The sequence below is a fragment of the Camelus dromedarius genome, chromosome 16 (genome assembly GCF_036321535.1).
Source record: "Camelus dromedarius isolate mCamDro1 chromosome 16, mCamDro1.pat, whole genome shotgun sequence".
NCBI lineage: Eukaryota > Metazoa > Chordata > Mammalia > Artiodactyla > Camelidae > Camelus > Camelus dromedarius.
Window position 1 is genome coordinate 32483481 of NC_087451.1, and position 13226 is coordinate 32496706.

The 13226-nt window shown below is 59.6% G+C and overlaps 1 protein-coding gene across 1 annotated transcript; it reads left to right on the top strand.

The window, feature by feature from the left end:
* Nucleotides 1–1024: 1024 nt before the first annotated feature.
* On the top strand, nucleotides 1025–12738 carry GRIN2C (glutamate ionotropic receptor NMDA type subunit 2C). Its single transcript, XM_064495549.1, has 12 exons — nucleotides 1025–1428; nucleotides 3507–4105; nucleotides 4434–4548; nucleotides 5667–5878; nucleotides 6038–6200; nucleotides 6552–6705; nucleotides 7800–7925; nucleotides 8176–8405; nucleotides 8772–8932; nucleotides 9438–9625; nucleotides 10554–10786; nucleotides 11242–12738. The coding sequence occupies exons 1-12, from the start codon at nucleotides 1030–1032 to the stop codon at nucleotides 12340–12342; spliced, it is 3681 nt and encodes a 1226-aa protein (XP_064351619.1). The 5' UTR covers nucleotides 1025–1029; the 3' UTR covers nucleotides 12343–12738.
* The last annotated feature ends 488 nt before the right edge of the window (nucleotides 12739–13226 follow it).

Here is a 13226-nt window from a genome sequence, read left to right on the forward strand (position 1 = left end):
TGGGAGGGAGAATTGCATCCGTGGGTACCACTCACTGGCGTGGCTATTGGTCCCAGTCCAAAGCAATGATTCTCGTTTAGCAGGGATACACGTCAGGCCCTTGGGTTATGGTAAAAAAAAAAAAAAAAAAAACAAAAAAACCCCTCATATCAGTGATGGCCTAGGGAGGCAGCTCATGTGTGAGATACCTCCGGGTTTCAGGTGACTCTGAGCCCTGAACAAATCAACTGTGTCACATGCCTGCTGTAGAAGAGCTGCTACTTATTGAGGCAACGGGGGTAGGGTAGGGATGTCCAGTGCCCAGGAAGAGCCATGCAGGGTTATTGCAGAGCAGGGTCCTCGGAGATGTTAGGTTCAGTTTATGATGGAGAAGGGTGCGTGCGTGTGTGTGTGTGTGTGTGTGTGTGTGTGTGTGTGTGTGTGTGTGTGTTACAAGAGCTGCCTGCCTCCCCCTGGCTGTGGGGCTGTCACCTGTAGGATAAGGATGCTGAGAACAGGGGGAAGCCCTCACACCATTGTGAAGTAGGTCCTGTGATTGTTGCAGGCAAGAAAACATGGCTCAGAGAGGCTAAGCAACTTCCCAAGATCACACAGTTAGTACGTGGCAGAACTGGGACTTGAACTCAAGTCTCTCCAACTCAAATCCATGCACTTGGCACCAGATTAGCATTTGCTGTGTACCTTCCTGAGGCAGAACCCAGATGGATGAGTTTCCAAACATGGTGTTCAACCATAAAATGGAAGGAATGAGCACCTAGTCTGGCATGTTCTTCCCAGCCCCTGCCCTCTGGGCTGCACTTGGACACTCAGCTAACCTCTGTCTCTTTCTCTTTGTCTGTCTGTGTCTGTCTGTCTCCCCCTCTCTCTGCCTCTCTTTGTGGTGGGAGGTTCCCCCTCTTCTCTTTCATCCTCTGGATGTGTGTCCCTCTGACTCTGGCCTTTGTCTCCTCTCTGCCACTCTTTCCTCTCTGTCCCTCTGCCTCCCTCCCCATGCCTATCCTGGTCTCTCCACAGGACCCTCCGGTGGACATGGGTGGGGCCCTGGGGCCAGCCTTGCTGCTTACCTCACTCCTTGGTGCCTGGGCAGGGCCGGGCCCTGGGCAGGGTGAGCAGGCTGTGACAGTGGCCGTGGTGTTTGGCAGCTTGGGGCCATCGCAGGCCCAGGCCCGTATCCGCCTCACCCCCCAGAGCTTCCTGGACCTGCCCCTGGAGATCCAACCACTCACCGTGGGGGTCAACAACACCAACCCCAGTAGTCTTCTCACCCAGATCTGTGGGCTTCTGGGTGCTGCCCGCGTCCATGGCATCGTCTTTGAGGACAACGTCGGCACTGAGGCCGTGGCCCAGATCCTGGACTTCATCTCCTCCCAGACCCACATGCCTATCCTCAGCATCAGTGGGGGCTCTGCCGTGGTCCTCACCCCTAAGGTGCCTGTTCAAAATCATGTCCCTCGTCCCTGAAGCCTAGAGCCAGGCTGGGGCTGGGGGAGTGGGGCTGAGTCTGGGCCAGGGAGACACTCAGGTCCTGGGAAGCTGGGACTGGGTGGGATCAGCAAGGAGGTGGGGGCTGAGGGAGACATGGATGAGGGAGGAGAAGGCTGTGGGAATGATGTTCCCATGTTTTAGAAGAAAAACTTTCTGGGCTGCTTTGACATTCATGTCTGGATGAGGGCTGGGCAAACCCACCTCTGGTTCTGGGGGCAACCCTGGCTCACCTTCTCCCTGTTTCTCTGGCCTCCCTTGGTCAGGATCCGGATCCAGGGGCAAAGGGACAGGCTGGGATCTGATGTAGTTGACCGGCAGGGGAGAGCATCCCGGGACAGGTCACTGCCCAAGGCCTGGGGGTGGCAGGCCCTTGCAGAGCTTGCCGTCCTGTGGGGAGAAAGTTCCAAACACACTGCTGCCATCACAGGTGGGATAAGCATCCCGAAGGAAGATCACAGGATGCCATGCCACAAGGGAGTCTAACAGGACCCCCTGTGGGTCAGTGGTTGATCAGAGAAAGGGTCTTAAGAAATATATCGAAGCTGAGACCTGGAAGGTGAGGGAGAGTTGACAAGGTGTGTGTGTGTGTACGGAGTCGGGGTGAGGGTTCCAGGTAGAGGGGGCAGGTGGTGTGAATGCCCAGAGGTGGGGAGGAGCTTGGAGTTTCTGAGGGACAGAGAGAAGCCTGAAGAAGGTGGTGGGGTCCCAACCACATAGGAAGATATTTGGGTTTTACCCTAAGTAAGTGGGGAGCTGAGGAAGGTGTTGAGGGGAGAGACTGATCTGATTTGCATTTCTTTTATGATTTTTTTTGTTGTAGGGAATTTTGAGCAGACACAATGGTAGACAATTATAATTCCATGTACCCCTATCCACCCCAGGCTGAGCATGCCTCATCCTTACCCCCACCCACTTCCCCCTCGTCTGTATTATTTTGAAGCAAAGCCCAGACATATTTATATCATTCATAAATACTTCAGTTCACATCTCTAGATGATAGGGCTTTAAAAATAATAAAACCACCATACATCATCACGTCTAAAAAATAATAAAAATTCCTTAATCTCATAAAATACCCAGGCAGTGCTCAAATTTTCCCCATTGTCTCATAAATGTCATAAATGTTTATTTTTAAGTCGGTTGGCTTGAATCAGGAACCAAATTAGGTTCCCACATGGCGATTGGTTGACAGGACTTCTGAGTCTCAGTCTCTAGACTCCTTCTCCATCTCTTTTTTCCCCTTGCTGTTTGTTTGTTGAAGGAACTGGGTTACTTGTCCTGTAGGGTTTTCTTGGAGTTGCTTTTAAAAAAAGATTGGGACCGTCAGAGTGTGGTGAAATCTTGGAGGGCCCGCAGTGGCAGCAGGGAACCCACAGTTAGGAGAGGATTGTGCTAGCTCAGGCTCCAACTGGCAGCGAGTGCCCTGGGCATTTGTGGTGGCAGAGGCAGTGGAGAGGCTGAACTTTCTCATTCCCAGGGCTCCCCGGAGGATAGTGATTTCCCAGTTACCTTGGGGCCTGACATTAGCACTCAGCACAGTGGTTCTCCACCCTCAATAGTGCTTTAGAAAAATGCAGACGCCCAGAGTTCCATCTCAGAGATTTCCATTCAGTAGGTCTGGGCTAGCGGTTTCAAGAGCCACGTGAAGAGCTTGTTGAAATACAGATTCCTGGGCGACATACTCAGAGATTCTCATCCAGTAGTGCAATGCGCCCGAGAATTTGCATTTCCTCAAGCTCCCAGGCTACGCTGCTACTGCTGGTTTTCGGTCCAGCATTGGTTAGGTGGGGGTCGAGCACGCATATTTTAAAAAGCTCTCCAGGTGATTCTAATGGGCGGCAGGGGCTGGGAACCACGTCCATGGCAGAAGGGAGAGAGGGTGTGGCGAGACAGGGGTTCCCGGGACACCTAGCATCTTCCGACTCAAAGGAGTGTGGGGGTTGACTAGGGAGCAGAAGTTGGGGCGGGGCGGAACTCGGCTCGCCCCGCCCCTCTGATGCCCCGCCCCCTCCCGCCCCCAGGAACCGGGCTCCGCCTTCCTGCAGCTGGGCGTGTCCCTGGAGCAGCAGCTGCAGGTGCTGTTCAAGGTGCTGGAGGAGTACGACTGGAGCGCGTTCGCCGTGATCACCAGCCTGCACCCGGGCCACGCGCTCTTCCTCGAGGGCGTGCGCGCCGTCGCCGATGCCAGCTACCTGGGCTGGCGGCTGCTGGACGTGCTCACGCTGGAGCTGGGCCCCGGCGGGACGCGCGCGCGCACCCAGCGCCTGCTGCGCCAGCTCGACGCTCCCGTGCTGGTGGCCTACTGCTCCCGCGAGGAGGCGGAGGTGCTCTTCGCCGAGGCGGCGCAGGCCGGCCTGGTGGGGCCCGGGCACGTGTGGCTGGTGCCCAACCTGGCGCTGGGTAGCACCGACACGCCGCCTGCCGCCTTCCCCGTGGGCCTCATCAGCGTCGTCACTGAGAGCTGGCGCCTCAGCCTGCGCCAGAAGGTCCGCGACGGCGTGGCCATCCTGGCCCTGGGCGCCCATGGCTACCGGCGCCAGTATGGCGCCCTGCCCACCCCGGCTGGGGACTGCCGCGGCCACCCCGGGCGCATCAGCCCTGCCCGGGAGGCCTTCTACAGGTGTGCACCTGCCCAGGGCATGGGAGTGAGGGGGGTGCTTCAGGGAACTTGGCGGCAGTGAGCTTGGGCTCGCTGGCCACACCTCCCAACTAGCTGTGTGTCTGGGGCCAAGTTACCTCCCCTCTCTGGGCCTTAGTTTCTTCATCTGAGAAAAGAGCCTGGTAGGCTCTGGTGGTGAGGATCTCAGAGGTCAACACAGGGAAACACAGGACAATAAGTACACAAAAGCTACCTGTTGGTGGTGGTGATGAGGCAGAAGGTGGGGGAGGGGCATCTGGGTAGGGCTGCAGGCATGGCTAAGGGGACACTGGCTTCTCCTCCCTCACAGGCATCTACTGAATGTCACATGGGAGGGCCGGGACTTCTCCTTCAGCCCTGGTGGGTACCTGGTCCAGCCCACCATGGTGGTGATCGCCCTCAACCGGCACCGCCTGTGGGAGATGGTGAGAAGGGGGTGAGCCCAGGGGCCCTTGGTATCCTCTCCTTTTGTCCCCACCTATTGTCCCACAGCCGAGAGTCCCTACTGTCCCTCATCCAGCCCCTCATCCTTCAGGTCTCAGCTGAAACATCTCCACTGAGAAGCCTTCCAGGCCCCCCAGGGTGGGTGAGGCACCTCTGCTCGGGGCTCCCACAACACCCCGGCCTCCCTCCGCTGTAGAATTTACCAAGCACTCTTGTTACATTGTCCTGCCCCAGGAGGGGTAACCCACAGCTGTGCTGGCTAGATGGCCATGTTAACTAGTAGAATTTGGGGAGATCAGTGCTTGAGAAGAAATGTTTGCAAAGCATTATGGGAGTAGAAAAGAAGGGCAGAAATTCATTCTGCCTTTAAAGGAGGAAACTGGGGAAGGCTTCACAGAAGTTGGGACATTTGGGCTGTGCTATGGAGGGTTGAATAGGAGCCCACCAGGAAGGGATACTAGCCTGTTATTGACAGAAGGGAAGGAGGGCTTGGGATATTTTTTGTTTGGTTGGTTTGGGGGTTGTTGGGGAGGGGAGGTAATTAGGTTTATTTATTTATTTACTTATTTTTTTTTCAATGGAGGTACTGGGGATTGAACCCAGGACCCCGCTCATGCTAAGCACGCACTCTGCCACTGAGCTCTACCCTCCCCCGTGGGGCATTTTTTAAGCGATGTGTTTGGAGGTGTGGAAACTGGGAAAGGAGGGTGGGGTGGTGGAGAGAAGCTGGACCTGAGTGTGAAGAGCCTTGAGTGCCGGGCTGAGAACTTGATATGAAAGTTGGGAGAATGAGTGTGGTGAGACAGGCTCAGGTCTGGGCTTTAGCTGGACGCTGTGGGCCAGCAGCAGTGTGGAGGCTGGACTGGAAAGCACAGGGACCAGAGGCCAGGGGAAGCTGCAGAGAGCTTCCCTTCTGGCCTTGCCCTGACTCTCCTGTTCTCCAAATGCTCCCGCCCCAGGTCCTGCTCCGACTGTTCCCAGCAACCCCAGGTGAGGGAGGGGGATTCTTGTCCCTGCCAGGCTCCGCCTAGAAGCCTCACCTACAGGGTGGGGGTAGTAAGGCGGAAGGTCCCAGGCTGAGACTGGTCACCCTCTGCAGGTGGGGCGCTGGGACCACGGCATCCTCCACATGAAGTACCCAGTGTGGCCTCGCTACGGTGCCTCCTTGCAGCCCGTGGTGGACAGCCGACATCTGACAGTGGCCACGCTGGAAGAGCGACCCTTTGTCATCGTGGAGAGCCCTGACCCTGGCACAGGTGGCTGCGTGCCCAACACCGTGCCCTGCCGCCGGCAGAGCAACCACACCTTCAGGTCCGTGAGAACACAAAGGAGGCCTGGTGTGAGCCGTGTGCTGCCCTGTGATGGCAGGCGTTGAGTGTGTCTTATGCTTGTTCCTGGGGGTGGGGGTCCAGCTGCCAGGCTGGGAGGAGTGGCTGGCTCTGATTTCTGGTGGTCTCTTGGCGGCAGCAGTGGTGACGCGGCCCCTTACACCAAGCTTTGCTGTAAGGGCTTCTGCATCGACATCCTCAAGAAGCTGGCCAAAGCGGTCAAGTTCTCCTATGACCTGTACCTGGTGACCAATGGCAAACACGGCAAGAGGGTGCGCGGCGTGTGGAACGGCATGATTGGGGAGGTAGGCCCGCCCCCAGTCCCCTCGAGCCCACCTGCCTGCCCCTCTCCAGGCTGCCTGGGGCCCCACACATCCGTCAGCCACTCCCAGCTGTTCCTTAGGTGTTTCCTCCTGGGCTGGTGATCAGTCAGGGTGGGACCCAGGCCCAGCTCCTCAGGGTCCCCCAGGGGGCAGGGGGTCTGGGCTGTCACCAGTGATGACCCCTGGGGTGGTCAGAATGGAAAGTGGAGCTCTGCTTGACCCCAGGTGGGAACAGCTAACTCAGCTGGTAGGTGCTGGGAGAGGGGCGTGGTGGGGAGAGGGGAGTGTTCCAGCCTCAGGGAGCCCCTCCTCCAATTGACGCCTGGCCCCCAGGTGTACTACAAGCGGGCAGACATGGCCATCGGCTCCCTCACCATCAACGAGGAGCGCTCCGAGATCGTGGACTTCTCTGTGCCCTTTGTGGAGACAGGCATCAGCGTGATGGTGGCTCGCAGCAACGGCACCGTCTCCCCATCGGCCTTCCTGGGTGCGGCTTGGGGTGGGCAGGGATGGTGCAGAGGGGCCCATGAAGTGGCTGTGTGGAGCATGGGTGGAGATGGGAAGCTTGGGGTGGGCCCTCAGAGGGCAAGCACAGCAGCCTTGGGTGCCTCGGAGGTTGCCCAGAAGCCTGAGCTATAGGTGAATAGAATGGACTGTTCTGTCCTGAGCCTGGGTGTTGGGTCAGGGTTGGGGAGGCGGGGAATGGGATAAAAGGGACAGAAAAACCAGGAAGGCAGGCTGGCTTCAGGAGGTGCCTCGTGGCCGGGACATTGGAACAAAGGGAGAAGATCCAAGAAGAGGTGGAGGGGCCAAACCAGAGCCTGGGAAGCTGGGCTAGTTTCTGACTTGATTAGGAATTCAGCATTTCTTGGGCAGCTTCCTTGTGCCAGGCCCTGTGCTGGGTGCTGGGATCCAGCCATAGTCCTGGCCTTCCCAGGGCGCCCCGTCAGGGGGTCAGGTGGGACTTGCAGTGTGGGGCCCCAGTTTCTGTGTCAGTAGGATGAGGAGTAAGACTTGACTTCAGAGCTGATTCCAGGCAGAATGAGCAGCTCATCGACGCTGGGCCAGGCAGGGGAGTTCCAGGACAGGAGTGTGTTCAGTCGTGCTGGTGACGAGGGAGGAGAGGAGAGCAGAGAAAATCCCTTGAGCTTGCTGACAGTGGCTTTGGGGGATCAGGCTCGGGGGCGGGGGATAGAAGGGCTTGCAGGCAGGGGGATAGGAGGGGAAAGGGAGGGAGCATGGGGTGCAGATCCTCTTTTGTGAAAGGAAGCTGTGGGAAGAGAGAAAATGAGAGCAGTGAAGACTGGAGTCAAAGGGAGGTTTCCTAGGGTGGGTGGTGAGACCCTGTCCCAGGGTGGACGGGAGAGGGGAGCCCGAGGATGCTGGGGAGCTTGAACTCCCTGGGGGGTGGAGTCTCCCATGGGGCTCCGCTGCTCTGAGAGTCAGCGACCACTCGGCTCAGTCCGTGGGGTCGATGGCCCAGCTTTGACCACATGGACCCACCTGTCTGCACTCAGCTCTCTGGGTTGCAGGTGGGAGGGGCCGCGTTGAGGCCTCTGAGCCCCTTCCCTCTGTTCCCAGAGCCCTACAGCCCCTCGGTGTGGGTGATGATGTTTGTCATGTGCCTCACCGTGGTGGCCATCACTGTCTTCATGTTTGAGTACTTCAGCCCTGTCAGCTACAGCCAGAACCTCACCAGTGGCAAGAGTAAGCTCCCCCTGGGGCTGGGGCTGGGGGGAGGGGGGAGGGCTGGCCTTCAGGCTACATGCTGGAGGCCAAGCAGAGAGAGAGGGAGGGAGGGAGAAACAGGGTGACTTGTCCTGGGGTGGGGATGGCCAAGGATGGGGTCCCCACCCAGGACAGAGTGGAGACAGGAGCCATGGAATCGGGTGGGCTGAGACCTGAGCCCCTCTGTGCTGGGCAAGAGGAGCCTCAGTGTCCACACTCTCTCCCCCAGAATCTGGGGGCCCGTCTTTCACCATCGGCAAGTCTGTGTGGCTGCTGTGGGCACTGGTCTTCAACAACTCGGTGCCCATCGAGAACCCCCGGGGCACCACCAGCAAGATCATGGTCCTGGTCTGGGCCTTCTTCGCCGTCATCTTCCTCGCCAGCTACACCGCCAACCTGGCCGCCTTCATGATCCAGGAGCAGTACATTGACACTGTGTCTGGCCTCAGTGATAAGAAGGTTCTGGAGCCATGGCTGTTGGAGGCTGGGGGGATGCTGCAGGCAGGGGCAGGCCTTGGGTGGGACAGGAGAGAGTCGGAATCAGTGGAATTGGAACTGGTGGTGGGAGCAGAAAGAGGCTGAGGAGCCTGGTGAGGAGGGGGCTGGGCACAGAGGGGTAGAGAGATGGCTCAGGTTCACTGACTAAGTGGCCTTGCGTAGGTCTCTCCCTGTCCCCACCTCCGTTTCCCCATTTGTAAAACGCAGGCGGTCTCTAAGGCCATTCTGCTCTCTATGCGAGTCCAGACCGCTGGGTGGGGGCTGGGGGTGTTGGTGCCTGGAAGGTTGGAGGAAGGCTTATGAATGGCGGCTGTTCTCTGCCCGCAGTTTCAGCGGCCTCATGATCAGTACCCACCTTTCCGCTTTGGCACGGTGCCCAACGGCAGCACGGAGCGGAACATCCGCAGCAACTACCGGGACATGCACACCCACATGGTCAAGTTCAACCAGCGCTCAGTGGAGGATGCGCTTACCAGCCTCAAGATGGGGTGGGTCCGCAGTCCTGCACCCACCCTCTGACTGTCTACCCACATGTCTCCCCGAGAGACCCAAGGTGGGGACAGTGAGACTGGGTTGCCCTGTAGGACTCCCGGGGAGGAGGTCTTGGGGCAGAGTGAAGCCTGAAGCAAAAATAGACCCCCACCAGGGCTCAGAGATGCAGCTGTGATATTGACCAGGGGTCAGCCTTGCCCTGAGGTGTTGGCTGTGACCGTCTTAGGGTCTTCAGGGGTCTGGAGGGGCTGGGCAGAGAGGGTGTGTCCTCTGGGGCAGAGAGTCCCCTGGCCTCTCTGAGGAGAGAGTAGGTGGGGTCCCCGAGTTCTGGGAGGGGTCTTCTCTGCATCCAGGACCCAAGGGAACCAGAGAAGGCTCCACCTATCCATCCCTCCTGGGCAGTGCCCAGTGGGCTCACGTGGCCCAGACCCCTGTAGGGCCCCAGGTTTGGTGCCCTGCACCCCGTATGACCCCTGGCCTGAGGGCTCAGCCTGTCCCCAGGAAGCTGGATGCCTTCATCTATGATGCCGCCGTCCTCAACTACATGGCGGGCAAGGACGAGGGCTGCAAGCTGGTCACCATTGGCTCTGGCAAGGTCTTTGCCACCACCGGCTATGGCATCGCCATGCAGAAGGACTCCCACTGGAAGCGGGCCATAGACCTGGCGCTCCTGCAGTTCCTGGGGGACGGTGGGTGCTGCTGCTGGTGGGGGCTGGGGTGGGTCCAGGGTGGGCCACAGAGCCCGTGGCTGGAACAGCTGCCCAATGGCTGGTCAGCATCTCCACCACTGTTGTCTGAGTGCCCAGGGCCAGTGGGCAGGGAGAGGTCTCTGGAGGTGCAGTGGCTGGTAGTGGGTATTAGAAGTAGCTGGATGGAGACCTGGTGAAGGGATAGGTTTGCTGGGAGGGAGTAAGAAATAGAGTTGGGGAGCCCCTGCAGGACGGGAAGACAGGAAGGAGCTCAGGCCACACAGTGGGGGTTGGGGGCATCTGAACTCCTTTATTTTTCCCCAGGACCCCTTTCCTCCATTTCTATCTTGAGATGGCCTGGGGTAGTACCAAGGGCCAGCCTCATCCCAGAGCTGGGACCCAGGCATACCTTGGTAGCAGGGGCTCACATGTATGAGTGGTCCAGTGGGCCTGCCCCAAGACCCACAGAGAGCTTTGACCGTGAAGTCACATCCCCACTAGATAACTGGTTTCCCATCAGTGCCACAGAACAATGCAAGTGATGATAGTGAAGCTCCTTGCACTCCTCGGGGGCCTAGGCCTTTTATCTCTGTGTGCCCAGCTCCATGCTAGGCATGTAGGTGATCAATACATGTTTGACGAATGAGGGAATCATAAAATTTACCCAGTCAACAAACTTTTACTGGGCATGTGGCATGTAGGCATGTGGGAGGTGGGTGTGTCAAAGGCTGGCTTTGCCCCCTCCCGGCTCCCACTCTGCTCTTCTTCCTTCCTACTCATTGACCACCCTCCCATCCCCTGGCGTCGGGCTGGATCCCTGTGTGGTCCTACCAGGAAGTGGTACCCTGGCCCCAGATCTCTCCTCACTCCAGGCTTGAGTGAGTACTGTGAGGGTCCTTTCTAAGCCAGGTGTGCCCCCACCCCCCAGGGGAGACTCAGAAGCTGGAGACGGTGTGGCTCTCTGGGATCTGCCAGAATGAGAAGAATGAGGTCATGAGCAGTAAGCTGGACATCGACAACATGGCCGGCGTCTTCTACATGCTGCTTGTGGCCATGGGGCTGGCCCTGCTGGTCTTCGCCTGGGAACACCTGGTCTACTGGAAGCTGCGCCACTCGGTGCCCAACACATCCCGGCTGGACATCCTGCTGGCTTTCAGCAGGGTGGGTGCCCACCCTACCCTAGACAGGCTCTGGCTCCAGGGGCACAAACCCAGCTAGCTAAGTCAGAGGTGGCCATGGCCCCAATTACGGATGTAAAAACTGAGGTCTGGAGAGGTGGCATGGGCTGCCACCATCACACAGCAGATGAGAAGCAGAGCCCTTCTCTAAACAGGCTGGACGGGACTTTGGAGCCAGGCTGACCAGGGTTCAAATCCTCACTGCCATTTACAGGCTGAATGACTTTAGGAGAAGGAGTTAACCTCCTGGAACCTCAGAGAACTCCTCTGTAAGCTCTCCCAACTGCACAGTTCCTGGCACATAGTAGGCACTTAACAAATGTTAGCTGCTTCCTGGAACTTAGAGATGCCTGGGCTGATGCTTCCCAACGGGGCGGGGAGGTGGGCGGTCGCGGAGGGGAGGGCGCTGCTCACACACGTCTCCTCCCTGCTGCCCAGGGCATCTACAGCTGCTTCAGCGGGGTGCAGAGCCTGGCCAGCCCCGCGAGGCAGCCCAGCCCAGACCTCACGGCCGGCTCGGCCCAGGCCAGCGTGCTCAAGATGCTGCAGGCGGCGCGAGACATGGTGACCACGGCAGGCGTGAGCAGCTCCCTGGACCGCGCCACGCGCACCATCGAGAGCTGGGGGGGCGGCCGCCGTGCGCCCCCGCCACCCGCCTGCCCCAGTGCGCGGCCGCCCACCCCCAGACCGCCCCCCGAGCCGAGCACCACGGGCTGGGGGCCGCCAGGCTGGGGCCGCGCCGCGCTGGGGCGCAGGGCCTCGCAGCCCCCGGGCTGTCCCCCGACGCCCGGGCCCTCCCTGCCCGACGTCTCACGGGTGTCGGGCCAGCCGGCCTGGGAGGCACCTCGGCAGGTGCGGGCGGGGCGCTTCGGGCGGCACCTCTGGGCTTCCGAGCGGCGCGCGCTCCCAGAGCGACCCCTGTCGCCCGAGCGCTGCCACTACAGCTCCTTCCCTCGAGCAGACCGGTTGAGGCGTCCCTTCCTCCCGTTCTTCCCGGAGCCCCCAGAGCCCGAGGACCTGCCGCTGCTCGGGCCGGAGCAGCTGGCCCGGCGGGAGGCCCTCCTGTGCGCGGCCTGCGCCCGGGGGTCGCGCCCACGCCACGCTTCTCTTCCCAGCTCGGTGGCCGCGGTCTTTGTTCGGCCCAGCTCGGGGCCCGCCGGGTGTGCCCGACCCACCTGCGGGCGGTTGGCGCAGGCGCAGTGGATGAGGCTGCCGTCCTACCGGGAGGCCTGCCAGGAGGGGGTGTGGGCAGGGGGCCCCGCCTGGCCGCACAGACAGCACACCTGCCTCCATGCCCATGCCCACCTGCCGCTTTGCTGGAGGTCTGTCTGCCCTCACCTCCCACCCTGTGCCAAACACGGCCCCTGGCTCTCTGGGGCTTGCGGATCTCTGGGGCACAGGGGCAGGACCCTGGGGCTGAGCACACGCTACAGGGACAGTGGGGGGCTGGAAGAGGACAGCAGGGTGGCTTGTGGGATGCACGGCTTCCCCCGACCTTGCACCTGGAGGAGGATCTCCAGCTTGGAGTCAGAAGTGTGAGGTGTCAGCTACTCTGGTTCCTGGTCAGCTGGATTCTCTGCCTGGCACTGCCAGCATTAGGGGGCAGATGGGCTTGGGCTTTTCTGGCTTCTGCAGTGAAATCCTGGCAACCCAGGGACAGATGATGTCTTCCACGGTCAGTTCAGCGACCTCAGCAGCCTCAGGTCCTGGTGTGGGCTGGACTTTTGCTGTCTTCTTATGCAAGGCCCTTCCCACCTGGCCTAAAGTCACAGGGAGCAGTGGGGTCTCCCAGCTCTGCTGTGAGCGGGTCCCTGGTCATGGCTCCTGGGGGCTTGGGCATGGGAGCATGGAGGCTGGAACTTGGGGTTGGAGCAGGGCGCTCCTACTCCTTGTTCCACCTGGCTGGAGTTTCTTCTCAGAGTGTTGGGACATTAAACAAACCTTTTACAACTCACTGGTCCTGGCTGCCTCATTCTGCATCCTTGGAGGGGATACACAGCCTGTAGGCAATAGGAGCGTCATGGGAGTATCCCAGGTGAGGTGTCTGCCTAGGGCTCCCTTTAGGGAAGTATCCAGGAGGTGAGGCTGAGGACTCTGGGCAGCAGAAGCCCCTTGATATTCAGTGCCAACTCCCGCCCACCCTGATGCCGAATGTGACAGATGTGTTCAGCACAGGGGCTCTGGTGGTGATGGATAGAGTACATCCTTCAGTCTCCTTGAAGAGAAAGGCTCATGCCAGGGACTGTGTGTATCCTGCCCTGCCAGGGGCCCCCATGAGTACGTGACAATGTCACGGTAGAAACAGCAGAGGGAGGTCTGTTGCGGGGAACCTGCTGGGCTCTTCTGGGCCCTGGTGCATTCACTCTGTGGTGGATGTGCAGGGCTCAGACTGTCTTCTGGGGTCAGCACAGCTTAGCCTCACT